Here is a 20,649-nt window from a genome sequence, read left to right as displayed (position 1 = left end):
TTGGAGTAGACCCCTGTGCGCTCAACTATTTTAGAATAAGATTCTGTATGGAGGAAGCTAACGTAGCCTGCTTCCCTGCTAGACAAAGACCCTGTGATTTCCATATGACACAGAATCTCTGTTTCAGTCTAACCACATGTGTTCCTGCTCAAGTTTCAGCCTGTTGATCAAATCATTACAGTTTCTTTCCTCAAGCATTCTCTGTTAGGAAAAAGTCCCCATGTGTGACTAAGCTGTTGAACACAAGCGGAGAGTTGGGAGGGGAAGCAGACAAAAAGAAAACTCCTGATAGAGTGTAGTAAGAAGGCTTGGAGCAAATTATAATCTTGAGCCTTGTACTGGGATGTTTGCAATCTCTTTGCAGCTATTTTTGCTTCTGTTTAGTTTACATTACTCTCTAAAAGTATTCCCCACCCAGTCTAGGATGCTGCTTCTGTACCAAACTGCGCTTTCAGCTTCTGCAAAGTGTGTTCCTTTTAAATAGTAATAAGGAACCTACTTTCTCCCAATACAAGGAAATAGACTGACTCTAATCAAAATGAAATATTAAATATGAATACCTATTTTGTATCTGATTGTTAATTTCAGAGAATAATGAAAAGGTAATGAAGTGCCTCTGTGCCGTTCACTGTTTCTGTACTTTTTCTGTGACCAGTGTTGTAGCATCTAGTCATTAGCGTGTACTGTTACTTGTGGTCTCACTGGGTTTGTTACGTGCATTTGCAATCCATAGCAAATGGCACTTCAATCTAGTGATCTTTTTGCCTTATCAACTCAACATTGCTGAACACTTTGGCCAGAGGTGCATATATTCTTTGTCAGCACCTTGAGGTTAAACTTTCTGTTCTGCAAATAACTTTTTTTTCCCCCTCTTCTTCCCGTGACCTTGGTTGTAACAGTGGATCTGCTTTGGGGGTTGTACTGTAATTAGATCTCTGGAATGGTCTAGGTTAAGAAAACAACTGGATCATATCAGACTGGTGTCAGAATTTCACTCACACTATTTCCTGGCAGTTAAAATCTGAAGTGGAAAATTTTACCTTGCAGCCTAGTAAAAAGAAAGCCCCAGCCCTGTGCTCTACAGGAGCAGAAGCCATTAAAGAAACTAACGTTGGCTATTAAGTTGCATGAGCAATACCTGAAGAACTCAGTATGTTGTAGTTAAACAAGGTTTTGCTATTTTGAACGCTCCCTCAGGCTGTGCCTTGTCTCATGTCTGAAGTTTAACAACTCAAAGAAATCATTTGGTGTGAGCAAAATCCAATCACTTTTCTATGTCTAAATTCTTTTTTAAAGGTATAAAGATTGTTATACAGCCAGACTCTCAAGCAGTGCTCTCTGGCCAGATTGTCAAGCTGTGTTGCTGGGCAACAGGACACCCATTTGTACATTACCAGTGGTTCAAACAGGAAAAAGAGGTAATAGGGAAAATAAATAAATAAATAAATAAATGTGTGTGTGTGTATGTATGTATATAAAAATTGGTGAAAAGAATAGGTAATGACTACATAAACTAGTTTATGATATTCCTGGTGTTAGATGGGAATTTCTCTCCAAAAATTTTTGAAGGCTGTCACCCTTAATTATAAGGGGAGATGTTTGCTTCACCTACTAATAAAAATAAAAGTTGAATAAATGCTCTAATGACCCTACCAAGAAATTTCACACCCTGAGGAGAAACTGCTGCAGTGGAATAAATGTCAGTCACCGTTGGCTTTAGACAGATGGAAGCTGGTTCCAAAGACTGAGCAATTGAAGGCCTGAACACAAGTGTGTCACAGACTTGGGTAAAATACCAGAGTGTATGTGAACCAGTATCTCTGGAGTGTGAACGGCAGCAGTAATGCCCATATTTCTTGTCCTGATTATCTTCCTACAAAATAAATAATATCAGGAAGGGTTATTTAACCAGCTTAAAAGCTCAGAATCCTCTTAAATAGGCGCACATGAATAATGCCTAGAAGAAAGTCCCTCTCTAAGCTACCAAGCGTGTAGAGCAAGATTTTCTCATTCAAAATTTTTAAGCAAGTACGGAAGTTGAGGCTGCTGTTAATAAATATTCTAATACTGAGGAGTTGATGAATAAATATTCTAATGTTTGATCCTAGTTTAGCTTAAATGAAACTAAATCAAAGTATTTCTTGGTTCGTGTGTGATTCAGGTTCCCTATGGTAATTCTCCAGAACTGGTTTTGAATCCAGTGAAAGTAAACGATGCTGGCTTCTACATCTGTCGAGTGAACAGTGAATCTTCGTTTGCGTTCAGTCAGTGGGCACGACTGGAAGTTTGCGATCTCCAGGGTGCATCTCACAGTGAGTGGCAGAAGCTTTTTATAGCGGGACATCTCCATGTGGATTGTACCTTGAAGCTGAAGTCTTTTTTTTTTTTTGCGTTCGAGTGAGCATTTATTGGACAAATGTGGTCTTCTGAAAGTCTGCCTTCCTGTTTGTTAGAGAAACTCAGGTCTCCGTCACTGTCTTGCGCAGACATGAGAGAAGGACGATTAAAAGATGATACTCAATTATTGTGCTCTTGTACTGGCTATAAAAGCAGAAAAGAAACAAAGTTCCACAATAGGGGCCTTTCGAGGAGTCTTATAAAAAGGAGAGAGAGGGACTCTACTGGGTAGATAATGTTAGGATAAATGGGAATGGTCTTAAACTAATAGAGGATAGATTTAGATTAGACATTAGGAAGAAATGGCAGGGGTGTTGGAACTGGGTGAACTTTAAGGCCCCTTCCAACCCAAGCCATTCTATGATTTTATGAATAGCGGATAAGAATAGATGGAAAACAGTGTCTTGGAATCCTTTGAATTCCTAAAGGATTCTTGTACCAGAAAAATCAATTTATTTTTTTTTTAACCTGAGCCCTGTAACCTGTTAGTGTGTTTACACACGCAGTCTTTTATGCATGTTTGTCCTATGGGTTCTGATCTGATAATCAGGAATTTTTGTCCACCGCCTATCTGTTTGCTGCCAGTCTGAGAATAAAGATACTGGGTAAAGAAGAACCTAATGAGTTTCAGTGCTTTCCTGGCCACTAGAAAAAAGTCCTACCTTATACAGAAGCTCATAGCACTTGTATGCTTAAAGCCTGGACACATGAGAAAACCTAGATTCTGTGGAAATGGAGTGAGGGGTTAACTTGCACTACAAGCAAACAAGACAAGCACACTGACAGATGGAAAAGTTTCTTTCCTTTCATTGTTTCCTTTGTTTTTTGAAGGGAGCTTAATTAGTTTGCCTGATAAGAAGATATGCATTTGTATTCAGCCTCAGCCACAAAACTTGACAGTGGGAGATGCTTTGGTATTAGAATGCAGAGCTGTTGGAAACCCAATTCCTCAATATCAGTGGTTCAGGAATGGATTTCCCTTGGCAAATGGGAGCAAAAATGTCTACATGGTAAGTTACTGCAGAGTGCTCTTGGGGGGGTTAATATGTAATCACCTTTAGCTTATCACATAAAGCTTCCTTGAAGAAAATAACTTCTTCATAGCCTTGATAACCTTTTATGCAAATACAGTTTCTAAGTAGCCATCCTGTTTTGTTACTCAAATGCCAATATGGCTCTGAGGCTTCAGGGTGCAGAATTGTAATCCTGAACGTGTTTCAGGTGGTGGTCATGGGGTGGACAGCTACATTGTATTTTGAATTAGAGAGATTTATTTACATAAGAAAGATTAAGTACCAGTGAAAGTGAAACCTTGTATTTCTATCCCAGACTGCAAAGCTCTGTGATTTGTAAGAGCTGCTACATTTAATGCTTAAAGTATCTCAGGCCTGTTAGGTGGATTTGCACTCTTTCTTCAATTTCTGAAAGCATTTCTAGAATGCATGCTGTTCAGCTTTCTGTAGAATGAGGGTATCAGAAAATTGCGGATTTGTTTAGGTTTTGCTTTTAATTTTTACTGTTTTATCTGGGGGCCTGGGGCCTGGCAGGATGACTATGATTGTGCTCACATAGGTAACTTGTGTGGACATGGAGCATGGGGGAACATATTGGTGTCACGTGTTCAATGACCAGGAAGACCAAGACAGCAAGAAGATAGAAGTTGTTGTAGGTAAGGAGTTTTTCAGTTTGATAGAGGTCAGTTGATTTACCAATTTCTTCGCTATCACCAGAATTTGCTTTTCAGACTTCTGGTATTAAGCCAAGCACATAATCTTCTATATTTTTAGTGTATCCCTTTGTTAAAATAGTGTTGCTTGCTGACAGCAAAGGCAGTTTTAAAGTTCTGTAAGTTATAAAGTGCTTTGGGTTTTTAAGGTAGCTAGCATAGAAATGCTACTGCTTTTTGGCATTGCTAGTATGAATGTAGCTTGTCAACAGATGGTGAGCTGTTTTCTTTATATTTTTGTTTCTGACAACAGTTTAAACCTTGATTTCATTAACATCTTGTTAGTGATTTGAACTGTGTTACGCTGAGCTCTTTAGCAATTGGGGCAGGTGAGATTATTCACAGCAAGTGGAATAAATGGATATAACACTGTTTAGGGCGTGTGCATGTATTTGCAGTAAACTAAAGAAGAGAAGATCTGTTTATATAGCTTCTAGATTTATCTGGGACTACTATTGCATAATTCATATGAAAAGTTCTTTCCTATCCTAAGAACATTCTAGTACTGCTGAATTTTAGTAATAATTACTATACAGTATCACAGTCAGTGCTGAAAGATTTTTACTGCTGTAAAATGAGCCAGATTACAGAGAAGCTTGGAAGTGACTTTTTTCTTCCATTTTATGTGCTAACTCTCATAACTGAGAGCAATTGTCTTCCAATTTCCCCCCGCTTAAAACACAAGGAAGGAAATCTATGGCAGTGGAGTGCACAGAAGGTAAAGTAACTCTTTAGTTGTCAATCAACTTTTAAAGATTAATTATTGGGATGATGTATTACTAAGTGCATTGTTGAAAAGCATGTGTGGGTTAAGAGCTTCAGTGTGCTTTAAAACACTGATGCGTGATGTAACATTCCTTCTGCACGTGCTTCTCTCTTCTTTGCCTTGATAGCATGATCTAAAGCTTGGGGGGTGGGGGAGGAGGGAAAGCAAGATTTCTTCTGCAATATTCATTTTTGTACTGTTTTTATGCCCTGCACTTATAATTTCTTTTAAAACACAAAAGGTGTTGAGATCTCTTTAGTTGGGCTCCAGGAAGCAACATCCTAGCAAGAAAAACTTGGTATGTTTAGGGACCTGGATAACCTTAAAGAGCTGAATAGAGCTGGTTCCACTGTCAGGTCTGTGTCGGCAAGATGTGTTGCCACCAGCCTAATGGTTGATTTCCTTTCTCCTTTAAACTGCTACCACGGGGAAAGTTGTATAGTGACCTTTGTGTTGATGCCATCCATTAACTACTGAGACTCTTAAAGCCTATAAAATTTACACAGTGGGGTATTGTACATAAAGATGTAAGGCTGCTCACAGAAGCCCCCCTGCCCTGCCCCAAGTTGACCTACCAGCACTGAAGGAAACAAATACGTTTGTTTTGCAAGGCACTATAAACATCTCTTTACTCTTTTTCTTGGAATTAAGCTGCTGTGCAATGTTTCTTGTTCAATCTTTAACTGGAGCTGATGTTCCCCTTTAGCTCCTTTGTTAAAGGTTTGACATTGTGAGGGTGTTGTGTACTAGAACGTATGAGTAACACAAATTTCAGGGTCGGCCACTTCCACAGCATAGCTTCTGTGACATCTCTTTGAGCCTTAACATCCTTTCTGGCTTGGAGAGGTGTCTACATTACATGATGGAGCGCTGTGCAGAAGCCTACTACTTGTCTGTAATTCAACAAGCCTTTGAAGAAGAAGATAATCACTGTATTAACTGCTGGGGTCTGCACTCAAATTACAGTTTGCTTGGATGCAAGTTTGAAGGCCGGGTTGGATGGAGCTTTGTGCAACCCCATCTAGTGGGAGGGGTCCCTACCTGAGGCAGGGGGGTTGGAATCAGATGATCTTTAAGGTCCCTTCCAACCCAAACCATTGTGTGATTTTAAGTTTGTTCTGCCACTAAGCTACATTAAAACACGTGCGAGTTTCACTTTAGTTAACTAGAGTTTCCCATGTGGATATGTGAGCCTGCTCTTGGGGCTTGAAAGATCTGCCTAGTGCTCTGCTGCGTGGAGCAGGCCTGTTCCAAGAGACCTCTGGTGCTTCGTGTAAATGATTTTTCTTTTCCATAGTTTCCAGTATTCTGAGAATAGATAGGTGAAACCTGTGATAGTTTAGAGTGTTTGAAAAATATATCTGAAAATTATATCTTTCTAAATGTACATGGCCTTACAAAGTAAGACTTCTTGCTCAGCATGTTGCTTTTTAAGCAGTCCTTAAAACATCTATTTTTCGCATGGCATATTCTGACGTCTTGTTCCTTATTCATTCAAGCTGCTTGCATGCATGTGGGCCTGAGACGTAGTATGTTTCTACCTCTGTTTTCAGCTGTATTGTAATACCGTGTCTAGTATGCCTTAGTATGCTTCTATGATTCTAGTATTTTGATGCATGATTTTCTCTTCTGTGCATGTGCAATAAACATAAGAAAGTTAGATTTACAGAAATACAAAGCCAAAAATATTTTAGAAAGATAGCTTGTCTTCTAGTTTTTGACTTTAATTAATAATGGCATGACATAGATATATTAATTATATATGTATTAATAGCATATGTATTTTCGCATCTTGTTTAAACTATGAATTGGTGCATTTCTTCACAGAAGATCTAAGTGATCTTCAAAAAACAGGTAAGTGTTATGTTTTGAAAAGCTTTGATTTCACATCTTCATTTCATGTTACAATTCACTGAAGCCTAGCTCGGTTACAATATTTAGTTTACATTATTTGGATGTGTTTATAACCGGGGATTTATTAGTGACAGGTAGGGGCAGTACCACTTTCTGGTCCCAATAAACGAACTTGTAGATATGCAATGAACCATAGAGTTGCTGTTATCTTTTCAAAATCACACAAAGCTGCTCTTTTATACTGCATACGTACTTATGTAAATACAGAAGAAATTGTGTTTTGTTTTCTTGTCTGTGGCTTTGTTGGGCTGTAAGTTTTACTATGTTGCTGCTTTTTCAGATGATTACAGTGAATGAAGTATAAGATGTCTGGCTGTCACCAATGATAGATGGATTTATGAAATAGACCAACTCAATGTTGGAGTGAGCTCATGTGACTTGAAGCCTGTTTGATATTTATTATAGAAACAAATTCTGAAATAATACCCTATCAGGGATTGTCTCTGATAGTGTTCCTAAAATATCAAATCACAGAAGTCATAATTTCCTGGGTTAGACATCAAAGATATGTTTACTTCTGCTAAGGCTTAGTCACTGAAAGATAGTTCAGTAGTGTTGTTGTGACATTTATCCAGAGTTAGGCTTTGCAGGGCATTGGCTTTACCATTCCTCTGTGAAGTACGAAATAAAAGATTTTGCACGTATCCAATTGTCATCTCTGCTACTATCTCCATCTTACATATCTGCATTTCATTTGGAGAATATGAACTCTTTCAGACATTACTGAAAATGCTGACATACAGTTTGTAAAATTTAAAATAATACCACAAGTTTCTAATATTTCTTAATAAATAGGACTAGCTATTCATATCCTACTGGGGTATGTTTGCTATAGGTCAAAGAAATCAGGTAAATAACAGCAACAAAAAAGCATTTTTATTTTCTTAAAACCAGTGAAGAAATTAAGTTATTAAAGCCTTACTAGTAGACTGCTGTATGGAACATGCAGATCATTTTCTGATGCTGACAACTATGATTGTACTTACTGATGATCTGTTCTTGTAATTGATTTCTTGCAGACCTACAGGAACAATCAAATGACAGACCTTTTGGTAAGTAGTTTTGTGGTTGTAATGAACACTTTTATTTCTTACCTAGGAGGTAATGTTGCTTCTGAATTTTGCTTCTTCTGTCATTGCTTATGAAATAACTTGTGAAATAGCTGCAGGGAGGAAGACGCCTGCATTTCTGTAGCCCTTTATAATGTTTGGTTGCCCTTTAAGCAGTAAGCTGTGATGAAGGCACCAGATTTTCAGTGACTTGGTGGAGTGTCTATGACTTCTCACCTGTTTCAGTTTACGGTTACAAATTCCTCTGGCTGTGACCTTAACAAGTGTGTTACACCATTATTTTGAATACTTCTGTGGTTGGAGATCATGGCATTAGGGTGAGGTGAGTAAAGGGATTGGTGTTGTCTGCTAAGAGAGTATGTTGTGCCTGCAAACTCAGCTTCAACTGTGCACAGTGCTTGGAGGCATTGATCCTGAGCTGCAGCTTGCTGAGGTAGGTGGATAGGATATGTGTTTTGAAGAACAGTTGGTGGGGTTTTTTTAATCACACTCTTCACATTGTATCATAGATTTGACTGTGGTCAGGTGAGTTGACTTCGTCAGTGCCAAACCAGGTGGAAGGGTTGCCAGACTATGTCAAAATCTTACTTCTCTCAGGCTCATCAGCATGAGGGGGAGTGTAAGTGCAGTTCTGGCTCATCTTTTCTAAATTGTATAGCAAACTCACGCTTTTAAAAGTATTTTTCAACATCAGTCTTCTACTGTCACTATACATCTTTCTCTGCCATTAAAATAGTCCATGCTGTTCAAGACCTTGAAGGTTTTTCAGCTGTAAGAATGTTAAAAGCGAGTTGGGAATCTTGCTAAAGGAATTGAAACGTTAGATGCTGAGGCTATAGACAAAGGCTGTCTCCTGGTTAGTGGGGTTACTGACTCTGAAGCAGATTTGGGGCAGTCATATGATCCTATTTGCAACCAGAGCAGTAGGACAATAATTCCTTTTGGAGAGGAGAAGTAACAAATAAGCCAGAGGAGAAGTGCCTTACTTTGAATAAATGCCTTTCTGTACCTTGGTGTACAATTTTTGGATAAAAATGAGACTACCTACCAGCACTTCTGTCAATGTAAATTTTTTTCTTTAGTTTCATAGCTGCTCTGTTTACTCGGGACAGAAATACTTCTGGCTGTGTTAAAATCAGCATGAATATATCTCAGGATATAAGAACATCGTTAGACTTCCCTCCCAGTTTTGTAAATTCATCTTCTCTCAGTTTTTAACTACAGCAACAGAAGAAGAGGCCCAGAGAAAAGGGACCTTTTGTTTAGCAACCAAAGAAACCTTAACAAACAGAAAAAAATGACTTTTTACTTCTGACCTAAATAAAGTTTTCTGTTATTTAAGTAAAAGCTTCTACTTCAAACATACTATGTTTTAGCAAGATGTGAACGTAGGAATTGGAGATATGAAAGTGGTCTTTTGTGTGTGGTGGTTTTTTGTTTGCTTTGTTTTATTTTTAAGAAGCACAAGATTTTGTGAATCTGCAGGTTCCTTTCAGTTGTCATAATGCTGGCCTGAGGGGTGGGAGAGGTGGAATATAACCGGCCATACCTTTAGCAACTTGGCGTAAGAATTTCCATGTTTATTAAATTTCCTTCTGTATGGAGGAATTCAGTAATGGTGCTTTCAGGAAAAGTTAAAGAAATGACATATAGCCTTAGTGACTCACTTCTTGATAAATTATCCAGTCTTAAATGCCTCATGGTTCAAATATGTTGACTGTCAGAACATGCTGAAATGTTTGTTCTTTGAATGAGAATTGAGTTAGCTGTATAGCTGATACAGAATGACTTGCAAGTATTGTGCCTGAAGTGAGGTTGGATACTATTGCTGCTTTGGAATAAATTAAATTTTAGGTATTGAATCTAGGGAATACAACAAATGTACTGCTGTTTTGTTTTTCCTTTGTCTTTGCAGCAACAGACAAAGTAGCTCTCTTAATTGGAAATATGAACTACTGGAATCACCCCCGACTCAAGGCTCCAATGGTGGATGTCTATGAATTGACCAACTTGCTAAGACAGATGGATTTCAAAGTTGTTTCTTTGCTGGATCTTACTGAGTCTGAGATGCGAAATGCTGTGGATGAATTTTTGCTTCTCCTTGACAGAGGAGTATATGGTAAGAACAAGTGGGATCCCTTCTGAAGTAGGTCGGTTTCATGACGTGAAACCCACAAACATCTTGTATCTACCTCTGCCAGTTCCCTGTATGTGACAGTAAAACAAACTTCATTGCAAATAGCATGTATGTAGAGTGGGAAAAGTTAAACACACCCACCAGCATCCTTAGACTTTAGTTTAAAAACATTACTGTTACTTTATTATTGGAACAGATAAAATCTTTGAACTTTTTTCTTTAACCACACCTAAAACTGCAGTGTACTTCTGTGTTCGATACTATCAGTGTGTTTGTCTGCCAACAGCTGCTGCATCTGTGTAGTGTGTTTGACAATGTACTCTGCAGAAAATACGCATTTCTGCTAATCTTATAAGCAAGAGCAAGTGTTGTGTCTTCCGTTTTATTGTGTTACAGCTAAGAGCTTGTAGCAGAGTAGTCAAAAATGTGTAACTGCAGTATGCAAGACTACGTGTAGTCCTGAACAGCAGTCCGTGCTGCTCTTAAGAGATCTTTTAAATACCTTCTTCTTAAACACCTTCTCTGTCCTCCTTCCCCCTTTCCTGTGCCTACGAGTTACTGTTGGTTAAGGTTGACCAGCCCCTTGGTGTGTTCAGGCTCCTAATTTGCATTTCTGCTGAGGAAGTGGGGAACAGCCAGCAGTACAGCATGCAGTATGTTCTGAGCTTGCTCATGGGACTGGGACCTTTCTGTTCATACTCTGTCTTTCTACTGGCTGTCTACAGACTGCTCTTTACTTCTGGACTTCCATCCTTCTGGAGCTCTTTGGGAGGGGCTGCTGTGCTCTCTTAGTCCTTGCTCACCAGATCTTTAAAGAACAGAGGAAGAGATGTGCTTTTCTCTGCCTTGACAGACAGTAAGCTGCACTCTGATACCAGGTGTGTTGGGAGTCGGGGGGGGAAATCATGTTTTGTTCTTTCTGCCAAGTTTTCAGGTTAAGTAGAAATCCTTATTTTTTGGATTGCAGGTTTCTTTCAGTTGTCATGATACTGGCCTGGCAAGCACAGACTTTTTCATAAAGTCTTAAAGAGGGAGTGAAAAAGTTCTCCAAACCTGTATTTCTACTCCAAACTCAGATACAGCTATTGTTTCACATCTTTGTGGATAGTCTGAATGCAGAGTGTTTTCTGTGCACGTTATGTGGGAAACTTAATATGCAGTTACACTGCTTAACCAGGCAACAGCCCTCTAAATTGCACCATCACTTTAATAATTGTTCTGCAACATCTTATCAGTATTGGTTTAAGTTACAGGAGTAAAAATTAAGCATACTGAAAGGTGTGTGTTTAACACATCTCTCTTTTTTTCCCCTATGTTCTTGTTAATTGGAGTCACATTTATTTATAAGATACCTGTAACATAATATTAATAAGAATTTTAAGCTGTCCTCTACATATTGTGTAGCAGTTGCTTTCTTCTTGGATGAAGACTAACCAATCAAGTCTGATACATGTTGTGCTGGTATGCACTGATTCTTAGATGATTAGGCAAGACAAAGAATTTATGAATAAACTTTGAGAGAGAAAGCACAAGGTTGGAACCAGTGGCTGTGCTGGCTGGGACATGATGGAATTGATCCACTCAGCAAAAAACCTTGATGCCTTAGGTGGAAAAGGCCTAGAATGACACAACTTGAATTGGGAAAAAAAAAAAAAAATTGTTTTGGTGGGCTCTGAGGAGTGTGCTGCTGAATCTCCCTATCTTTGTCATTTTTTCTAAATGCTGTTTGCATAAATAACTGTAGAAATCCTTTAGAACAGAGATCAGAAAGCTCATCCAATTGTACTGTTTAAATTGCAGAATTTTTATAGTAATATCCAGACAAGAAAACATTGTTCAATTCTTTTTTGTAACACAAGGTCAAGTTATTTCTTAGTATGACTTTTTAAATGGTGTGTTACCTGATGCTCTGTGCAGAACTGGATGATCTGACATTTGGGCATTTACATCGGAGCCAAAACTCGTATGATATGGGGACTAATTATGGCAGTAAAGTTTAGTAGACTTTCTGGTAGCTGTTTTTGGTTTTTTACCCTGGGGGACTGAGGGGCTCATGCATTTGAGTGAGCTTTTAGATTCTTGCACCTTCTTTTTTTTTCTGTAATTGTTGACAAGAATTTAGAAATAAAGTACTGAAAGGCATTAACAAGTTTCTCACCAGCAACATATGAAAGCTCTTATAAGCCATGTTTTGGCAGTTATATTTTCCTAGCAAGTTGATATTTCTGAAAGAAAAGCAAAGTGTACTTTCAGTAGTGTTTGACAATAACTACGTTGTGATCGCTTTGTTCTTTCTGGATAGTGTCTACTAATGTCTTAAAGCATATAAAAGATGCTGTCAGGGCACAAATAGATGATGATTTATTGCATTTTCAGTGGGCATAGCTCCAAACAGAAGCATAGCAGATACTCCTGCTCAGTCCTTGTTACACATACTCGTGATGCCTAGTATGACATTGGGTAATTGCTGCTTAGTGCCAGGAAACTGGCATTTCAGATATTGTTCCTTAAGAGCAAGACTAGTAAACAACATGATGATGATGGTCTCCTCTAATGCCTTAGTTTATGTTGTATTAAATGTAATGTGCAATTAGTATTCTATCCTACGAAGGACAAAAGCATGAACCTATATATTTTAAAGACTAAAAATAGTTTGGCTTTTTTCTTTTTAAAAAAAAAAAAAAAAGCTGCTGATATCACTTAAACGCTGACGTCTGTGAGGAACTTGAGCCTACTTAAAATTGTTGCGCCAAAGTGTCTAATGAGGCCCTCCAAACATGTTTGCTTACTCTGGGTATGCAGAGGTTTATTTCTGATCTTGAGCTCAACAGATTAACTGTTGAAGGTACTTAGCAAAAAAAAAAAAAAAAAAACATGCTGCAGTTATCCCCTCAAGGGAAAAATAAAAATAATAAAAAAAAGAAACGTAGTTATTTCTGAAATATTCCTATTCATTGGGAAAAGGCTCTGATACATTGGGTTCCTGCCCTTTCCAATACTTTTTCTACTGCAAAAAGACGGCATGCGTCTCTATATTCAGTGTGTTTCGGTAGGTGAATAGCCATTAAGCTCTTGAAGTGAAGCCTTAAGTTCTGGAGTTTACCTTGTATGCACTTGCTTGCTGCTTATCTTGCCTATGCAAGTTTCCCATAAAAAGAAATTGAGCACTGCTGATTGAATGGAGCAGTTAGCAAGGTCTTGGCATAGGTGCTAATGACTTGAGAGCTTAAAAGTAAAAGAAAACGCAAGGCTTAGTTTGAAGGGATATAGTTATATCGTGGTATTCCTTTACAGGACGTGCAGGGCTGTGCAAGAGAAGTATTTTCAGTTGCTGTAGCTATCAGTAATGAAAAGGGAGAGCATGTGGCATGCCTACCTATGCAAGCTGACTTGAATATTGATCTTTTAGTATGTTAAGGTGAGGCTTGTTTTTAGTAAATATTCAAGTTCTATTGTGATACAAATTTCACAGCTGCTTTTAGTAAGAATAAAGGCATAACAAGACCATGTCTACAGTTAGCAAAAATTGTCATGTCTGTGCTGACTTTGATTTAGTTGCAGTGCTATGTACTAATTGAATATCTGACCCATGGACTGCTTTGTATAGATAAATAAAAACTCCTCTTAAAAAATGAAACTTGTTGATAAACAAAAACAGCACTGGAAACAGACAACAGGAAAATTTCATTGAACAATACAAGCTTCTGGCATGTTTTGGCAGAAGTCATTAATTCCAAGATAGCCTAATTTTACTGCAAACTGATGTGACCTTAATGTTTCATGTTTTAATTCATATATGGATTAAATCTAATTTATAGATTGTAGTTCCTGTTTCAGAATTACAAAAAGCTTTTTTAATTACATGATTTATTTTCTTTATATAAATTGTTGTGTGCTTTTTGAAGATTTTTAAATCTTTAAATCTGTGCTTTTTGAAGATTTTTAAATCTTCAAAACTACTGTAGCCTTATGTATTGACACGTGAAAATGATTGGAGGATAATTTGCTGTGTCTAGGAAATAATTTCTTTGTATAACAGGAGTTATGGGTTCATGCAACTGTGAAGAGATATAAATGTCATCAAATAAAAGAGCTGTTGGTAATTTGGTAATACAAATGTGCTCTGGAATCCTATCAAGTATAACCATGGAGTAATACTTTTTTCCCTATAAATATTAAAAAAAAAAAATCTGTCATAGTGTAAAACATATTTCTTTCTTTCTTGTTAAACTAATTTTAAGACTTGCCAATGATAATAGTAAGCTTAAAAAGAAAAGAGAATAGTTTTAAAGGTGGCAGTTTTTTTCTTCTACAAAAAAAAAAAAAAGTCCAACCAAACTGTTCAGGGTTATCTTTTCTGTCTGTAAAATCTGCACTGACTCTTAGCTACACAAAGCTTTGTAGTTGCACATGTGGAGAAGCTGTTTTACAGTTGGCGCAGTTCCTTGCTTATGTCTGTGAGTTATATATAGTAGATAACAGATTATTTCTGTTAGAGGTCATAACTCTACTTAAAACACTTTAAGAGTATTTAGCTATCTTTATTTGTGTGATTGATATAAATATCTAATGGATTCTGTTTCATGAGTTGAAAATTGCTGTTTTTGTTTTTTTTTTTTTTAACTTCTCTGCACATTGTGAAATTGATGTTACTTTTTTTTTTTTATCTCCTCCTCTTCCTTCCTGTTTTAACAAAGGCATAGTGATACCAAAAAAACTACTTGGAGTATCTTGAAGGATCTTAATCTCCCTCAGACGCATAGTGTGCATGAAGTTTTTTAACATGTTAAAATTGATGGGAATGTTGCAGTGTACTCTTGAGCTGTGTTTTCAGTTAAATCTGTTTGATCTCTCAGGTTTGTTGTACTATGCTGGCCATGGCTATGAAAACTATGGAAACAGTTTCATGGTTCCTATTGATGCTCCAAATCCCTACCGATCTGCAAACTGTCTGTGTGTACAAAACATCCTCAAATTAATGCAGGAAAAAGAGACGGGGCTCAACGTATTCCTGTTGGATATGTGTCGGAAAAGGTATAGTTTAATAGTTCATGAATACTGAGAAGTGTTGTTAAACGTTTGAGGGGTGTTTCTGGTTTGTGATAGATGGGGAGAGAGTATAATGATAGTAGTTTCAGGAACCAGCTGTGAAGTTCAGTTTATTCACTGCAGTAAGAGATTAAAATGCAGCTTACTTTTAAAATGAATGAATGAAATTGAACATTTGCTTTGGGAAAATAGCAAAGGATCTTGAGGGAAAGCTGGACTTCAAGCTTAAGAGAAATCTTTAATCTGGGCTGAGTATACACTGTTCTCGAACATTCCTGGTTCTGAAAATCTGTGGCGTGCACCTGAGCTTTTTTTAAAGTCAATAGAATTTATTCATAGGCTTATTTTGTCTTTGGCCTTGGATGGATATATGAAGCTGGGGACTAGACTTTCCATTTCCATGTGCAGATGCTTGCCTCTTGATTTGAATTACATCTTTTTCTTCCCTTTTTTTTTTTTGGTGGTGGTTTAAAAATTATAAAGCATCAGTGTGACTAGATAAAAGTGAAATTAGGCATCTTAAAGAAGAAGAATGACCCTTCTCCCCTTGCATCATTAACCATCTTTATCATTACAGGAAGGAAGGAGAATCCATATGATCAAAGGCATGTTAATTTGACAGAAGGGCTCAAGTGAAGTAGTTATTTTAGAACTCTTAAGAGGCATGAATTTAGTGGACTGCTTTTATGCTGGGGATGTTGTATCTTTATTTAGAAATTAAAAATCAACTGGCTCATCAATTTTTTCTAAACAAAGTACTATTTTCTTGACATGTTCAGAGAATACTATGCCCTATTAAACTTGCACTTGAAATTAGCTCTTCAGTCAGCACCTCTGAATTTGGTCTTTATGGAATGTTTCATAATGGAAAATTGCTAGTGCTTTAATGTTTGTGGAGCTTTTAAACTTCACTGCTAATGAAATGGCAGTGACCCAATTCAGCTTCACAATCTGCTGTGCGATTAGCTACATAAGCCTCATGTTAACTGTGCGGACACCACCATGTTTTAAAAGACAGAATAAATATAGTTTATGTTATAACCTAAAGTGGCTAGTTACAAGATGTTTTTGCAGAGATTTTAGCCAAACTGGCACTGTATTGCTTAATATATCATTCCCTCGTATAGTTAACGTGATGTTTGACTGACTCTTTGAATTCTCTCCATGGAGAGTGTTGATGGTGCTGCTTTTGTCTAGAAGGAGTGACTAGAACTGTGGGAGAAAAATAATGTTTCTAAACTATGCTGGTTTGGTATTTTGAACAACTATGGAGTTGGTTACTATTATTAGTTCTCAAAATATTCTTTTGTTTCCTCTTATTGCAGAAATGAATATGATGATACTATACTTATCTTAGATGCTCTGAAGGTTACAGCCAACATTGTTTTTGGATACGCCACGTAAGGAAACTTTTCTCCTGCTGTGCTGCAGATATTTTGAAGCCAGAAGATACCACTGAGATTGTGTAGCTAATCTTTTACAGAAAATACCAACTGTTCTGTTAAGGGACTGATAACTTGTATTGGTATCTGTATCCTCAGACTACCTTTTTGACTTCATTCTTTGAACGATTCCATGGTCTACTGATCGTGGATATCCATATGTATTCCTGGTATTTAATGTTCCTATTCAGGTGTAAGGGAATGCCAGTGAGAGAACTGCATTCAGCAAATCAGAAACTACTGGACAATTTTTCTGATTATTTTTAATGGCTACTTGTAGGAATTCTCTAATTATCTGAATACTATTTATTAGAGATTTTAAAAGCACACAGAATGAAAAAGCAAATTTTACCCTCAAGCCTATAATGTTTGTGCTGATGGGGAAGTGGGAGTTTTGTCTTGTGTGTTCCTAATGATGCTTACCAGTCTGTGCACTTGTATAGGAAGTCACGTACTGTTGAGGGACTGATTAACTTTAACCTACCTACTATACCCTCTGCAGTTATGTCTCCTCTGCAAATGCAAGTTAAATTTATATTAAAAAATGTATACGTATATATAAGACAAATTAATCAGTTTTTAGAAGAGTGGCATATAGACTGTCCCTGCTTTTTTTGCTTCATCTAGGTGTAACACATAGTTACACCTGCAAATGAAGCTACTTGAAGAGGTTACTTTGCAGATATCTGTATAACCTCTTGCTATTAGTTTTCAAATGGTGTGAAATACCTATTGAACAGAAATAGTCAAGAGCTTTAGTGAAGTCTTCCATGAGCATTTCAAGCCTCTCACATAAACAGCTAATATTGCCTCTGGTCTATGGCTTGGTTGTAAGTGAAATCTTCCCAGGATGAGTTGCTTGCAAATGAAGAGCAGGTTGACCATAAACCTGCTGTATAAGGGCTTCTTTCTCCCATTCCCAAATGTTATTCCTTTTGCCTTCATGTCGATCTTAGTCACACGGCTGTTGCAGTGTGTTGTGTTTTGTTTTGTTTTCCCCTTGTCACTGGTTATCTTGTAGGTGCCAGGGAGCAGAAGCTTTTGAGATTCAGCAGTCAGGGCTGGCCAATGGAATTTTCATGAAGTTCTTGAAGGAGCGTCTGTTAGAAGACAAAAAGATTACTGTACTGCTTGATGAGGTTGCAGAAGGTGAATTGCAGCTTACTACACTAGTCAATTCTTACTAAAAACTTATTTGCTTAACTGTCATTCTTCTCATGGCAAATGTTACACTACTTTAGCTCTGCCTCCATCCGTTTTCCCTGTGCTTCTCCAGATGTTGTGTCTCTCACTGCTCAGTCTGTGCTTTCAGGTTAATGTCCCATGCTGTAGATATCCTGATGTGTGACATTATCTCATGCTTGAGCTTAGAGTGCAAAGACTGATTTCACAGAGGAGAGCATGATGGCAGCTTCTGTTGGAATTTGGGGTGGAAGTCCTTCTCCCAACAAGTAAACAGGAGGGTGAGGAGGGAGATAATATAGAAGGCAGATAAGTCCTGTGTTAAGAAATAGAACTGGCAACCTCTAAAAGATCTGAGGACTGCACTAAACAAAATACAAACGCAGTACATAGTGTTCCCACTGCTTGAGAGTTCCAGCTGCTCAAAAGAAGTGTGTCTGCACTGGTTGTTTCAGTCAGCTTGTGTGTGTGCATCTGGTAGCATGAGGAAAAATCACGTCAGGCAATGAGACAACTGCTGTGAGTATTACCAGATGCTGGGTATTAGTGAGTGCAGTGGTACACTGGTGATACTCACATTAAAAGTGCTGTATGTAAATGAGGAACAGTGTTTGCACAGCATCAAGGCCTTCTCTGTTCCTGACTCTGCTCCGCAGTGAATAGGTTCAGGGGTGTGCAAGAGGTGGGGAGCGGACACAACTGGGCAGATGACCTGAGCTAACCAAAGAGATATTCCATACCATGTGCAGTGACGCTTAGCAATAAGAGGGAGGAAGAGGTTTAGGAAAGTTAGCTATCTTTTGCTTGGGAACTGGCTGGGCATTAGTCTACACAGGGGTGGTGGTAAGTGAGTGCCTTTGTATCGCTTCTTTTTTTTTTTTTTTTTCCTCTTTCCACTTCTCCTTCCCTTATCAAACATGTTTTATTTTTTATCTCAAGCTTTCTTGCTTTTGTGCTTCTTTTCCTTCTCCCTTGTCCCACTGGAAGTGGGTGAGGGAGGGAGTAAGCAAGCAGTTGTGTGGTGCTTGGCCATCTACCAGGGTTAATCCACAACATCTTATGAATAAATAACTGAAAGGAATACTTCTGAAACTACAAGTTTGTATCAAAGTGTTCATACTGTCATAACCATAGCAGCTATGCCACTGCTACATTGTATAGTCAATTTATTTAGAATTTCAGCAGCAATGATCTTGAGAGAAACTATGCATCTTGTTTTTAGATATGGGCAAGTGTCACCTTACCAAAGGCAAACAAGCTTTGGAGATCCGCAGCAGTTTGTCTGAGAAAAGGGCATTAACTGATCCCATTCAACAAACCATATCTTCTGCAGAGTCTATGGCACGGAACCTACAGTGGGCTAAAGCTCATGGTATGGTATGATCTACCTTTAGGTGATACTACTTGAATGGTGGGAATGTCGTATTAGGATGTTACATCACTAGAACTAAAATAGTTCCCTCGAAAATAAGAGGATGTACATTCTTTATAATCTCTAGTCCATAAGCCATAATTCTGAATAGAAATTGAAGAAATTCAAGTTCATATCTTGATTTTCATTAGTGTGTTCAGATGTTAGAATTTTTTGTGTTGTGAACCTGAAGTTTTTCGTGCTGTCACATTCAAAGTTTATTATAAAGCTATCTCTGTGTCTCCTGAATATAGGATACTGTATTAACCTTACTGATTTGATTACAGATACATAAACATATTCTTGGGTCAATATTCTATGTATGTAGCATTAGATGTTGCCTTGCTAGTTGCATGGTGTTTGGAAAGAAAGCTTGGAATTGAAAGATTGGAAAGAAGTTGAAAAGTCAGCTCTATGGCAATGTTAGTCAGTTACCTTCTGATACTGCATCTAGTAAACAATACTGCTGCCAGGTTAGCTTCTAAGAGTTGCTTCTGCGTGACTATGTAAGCAATAGGTAGAGGGAGTACACAAGGAAAAGGTCTGTATCTTCTAAAGTTCTTTAATATTCCCAAAGAGTAATAATAGAAAATACATATTTCTATTTAGAATGTAATGATGTGTTGTTTACTTGCAGAGCTTCCAGAAAGTATGTATCTCGAATTCAAATGTGGAGTTCAGATTCAGTTGGGGTTTGCAGCCGAGTTTTCCAATGTCATGATAATCTACACACGAATAGTAAAGAAGCCACCTGAAATAGTAGTTTGCAGAGCCTACGTTACAGACTTCGCACTTGTAAGTGCTTTCTGTAGGTGTCTTGGTGTGATCTCCCTCCTCTGAAGCTGAAAACTGTCAGGTCTGTCCATGTCAAACTGCACCTTTTGTAATAAAGTGAATCTAAAATATTGAAACCAGGTGCTTACATGACTGTCTCTGTACATATACAGCGACACATTTTTATATATTTTTATATGTGGTCATCTTTTTCAAAGTCACCTTTTTATTGTCATTATAACATTAGGTAGTTACATTTAATTGAGTGAGTTAAATGTCAATAGCTTCTTTTTGGGCCTACGGCACATCTACCTTGCAATACAAGGTTTCTTAGAATTTAGTGTTTTCTTTACAGCTGTGTGATCTTTCTGGTTCCATTGATGTTACTCAGCTCAGTGCAGTAAGGTGAAGGATAAGAGTAAAACTGAAAGTTCCTTAGGTGTAGGAAACCTTTTCTGGTGTTTAATAAACAGAACACTTTTGATGCTTGGTGAAGAAAACATTTCAGTTAATGTGCATAATAAAGATGTGTCTGTAGCCCACAGAATTGCTGTTACGGTACTGTACTTCAGCCGATTTCAAAGGAATCATCAGCAGAAGAGGGTAACCTAAATAAATAACCTCTTCTGCCTGTGACTAATAGTGGCTTCAGCAGCTTTTGCAAGTAATCCAAGATGGGTGTTCTTTCCTTTTAAGAAGAAGCAAATGTTGACTTCATAAAAATAAATGCTCCTAACTGTTCTATGATCTACAAGTTCTGTATCTTCAGATGAGTTATCAT

At 37.7% G+C, this 20,649-nt stretch overlaps 1 protein-coding gene across 4 annotated transcripts in view; it reads left to right on the top strand.

Moving 5' to 3' along the window:
* Positions 1–20,649, top strand: part of MALT1 (MALT1 paracaspase) — a 28,380-nt gene that overhangs the window by 3,067 nt on the left and 4,664 nt on the right. Inside the window, exons 3-15 of one of the 4 annotated variants that reach the window (XM_072031369.1) lie at positions 1,297–1,418; positions 2,162–2,312; positions 3,229–3,407; positions 3,970–4,066; positions 4,809–4,841; positions 6,717–6,743; positions 7,823–7,855; positions 9,789–9,992; positions 14,867–15,044; positions 16,385–16,459; positions 17,523–17,650; positions 18,906–19,055; positions 19,732–19,889. In XM_072031369.1, coding sequence (XP_071887470.1) covers positions 1,297–1,418; positions 2,162–2,312; positions 3,229–3,407; positions 3,970–4,066; positions 4,809–4,841; positions 6,717–6,743; positions 7,823–7,855; positions 9,789–9,992; positions 14,867–15,044; positions 16,385–16,459; positions 17,523–17,650; positions 18,906–19,055; positions 19,732–19,889 — 1,535 coding nt within the window. The remainder of the gene's footprint in view (positions 1–1,296; positions 1,419–2,161; positions 2,313–3,228; positions 3,408–3,969; positions 4,067–4,808; positions 4,842–6,716; positions 6,744–7,822; positions 7,856–9,788; positions 9,993–14,866; positions 15,045–16,384; positions 16,460–17,522; positions 17,651–18,905; positions 19,056–19,731; positions 19,890–20,649) is intronic. The other 3 variants (XM_027446456.3, XM_027446455.3, XM_027446457.3) reach the window with 3 other exon arrangements.

Source organism: Anas platyrhynchos, chromosome Z, assembly GCF_047663525.1.
Source record: "Anas platyrhynchos isolate ZD024472 breed Pekin duck chromosome Z, IASCAAS_PekinDuck_T2T, whole genome shotgun sequence".
Lineage (NCBI taxonomy): Eukaryota > Metazoa > Chordata > Aves > Anseriformes > Anatidae > Anas > Anas platyrhynchos.
This window is presented reverse-complemented; position numbering and strand designations above follow the sequence as displayed.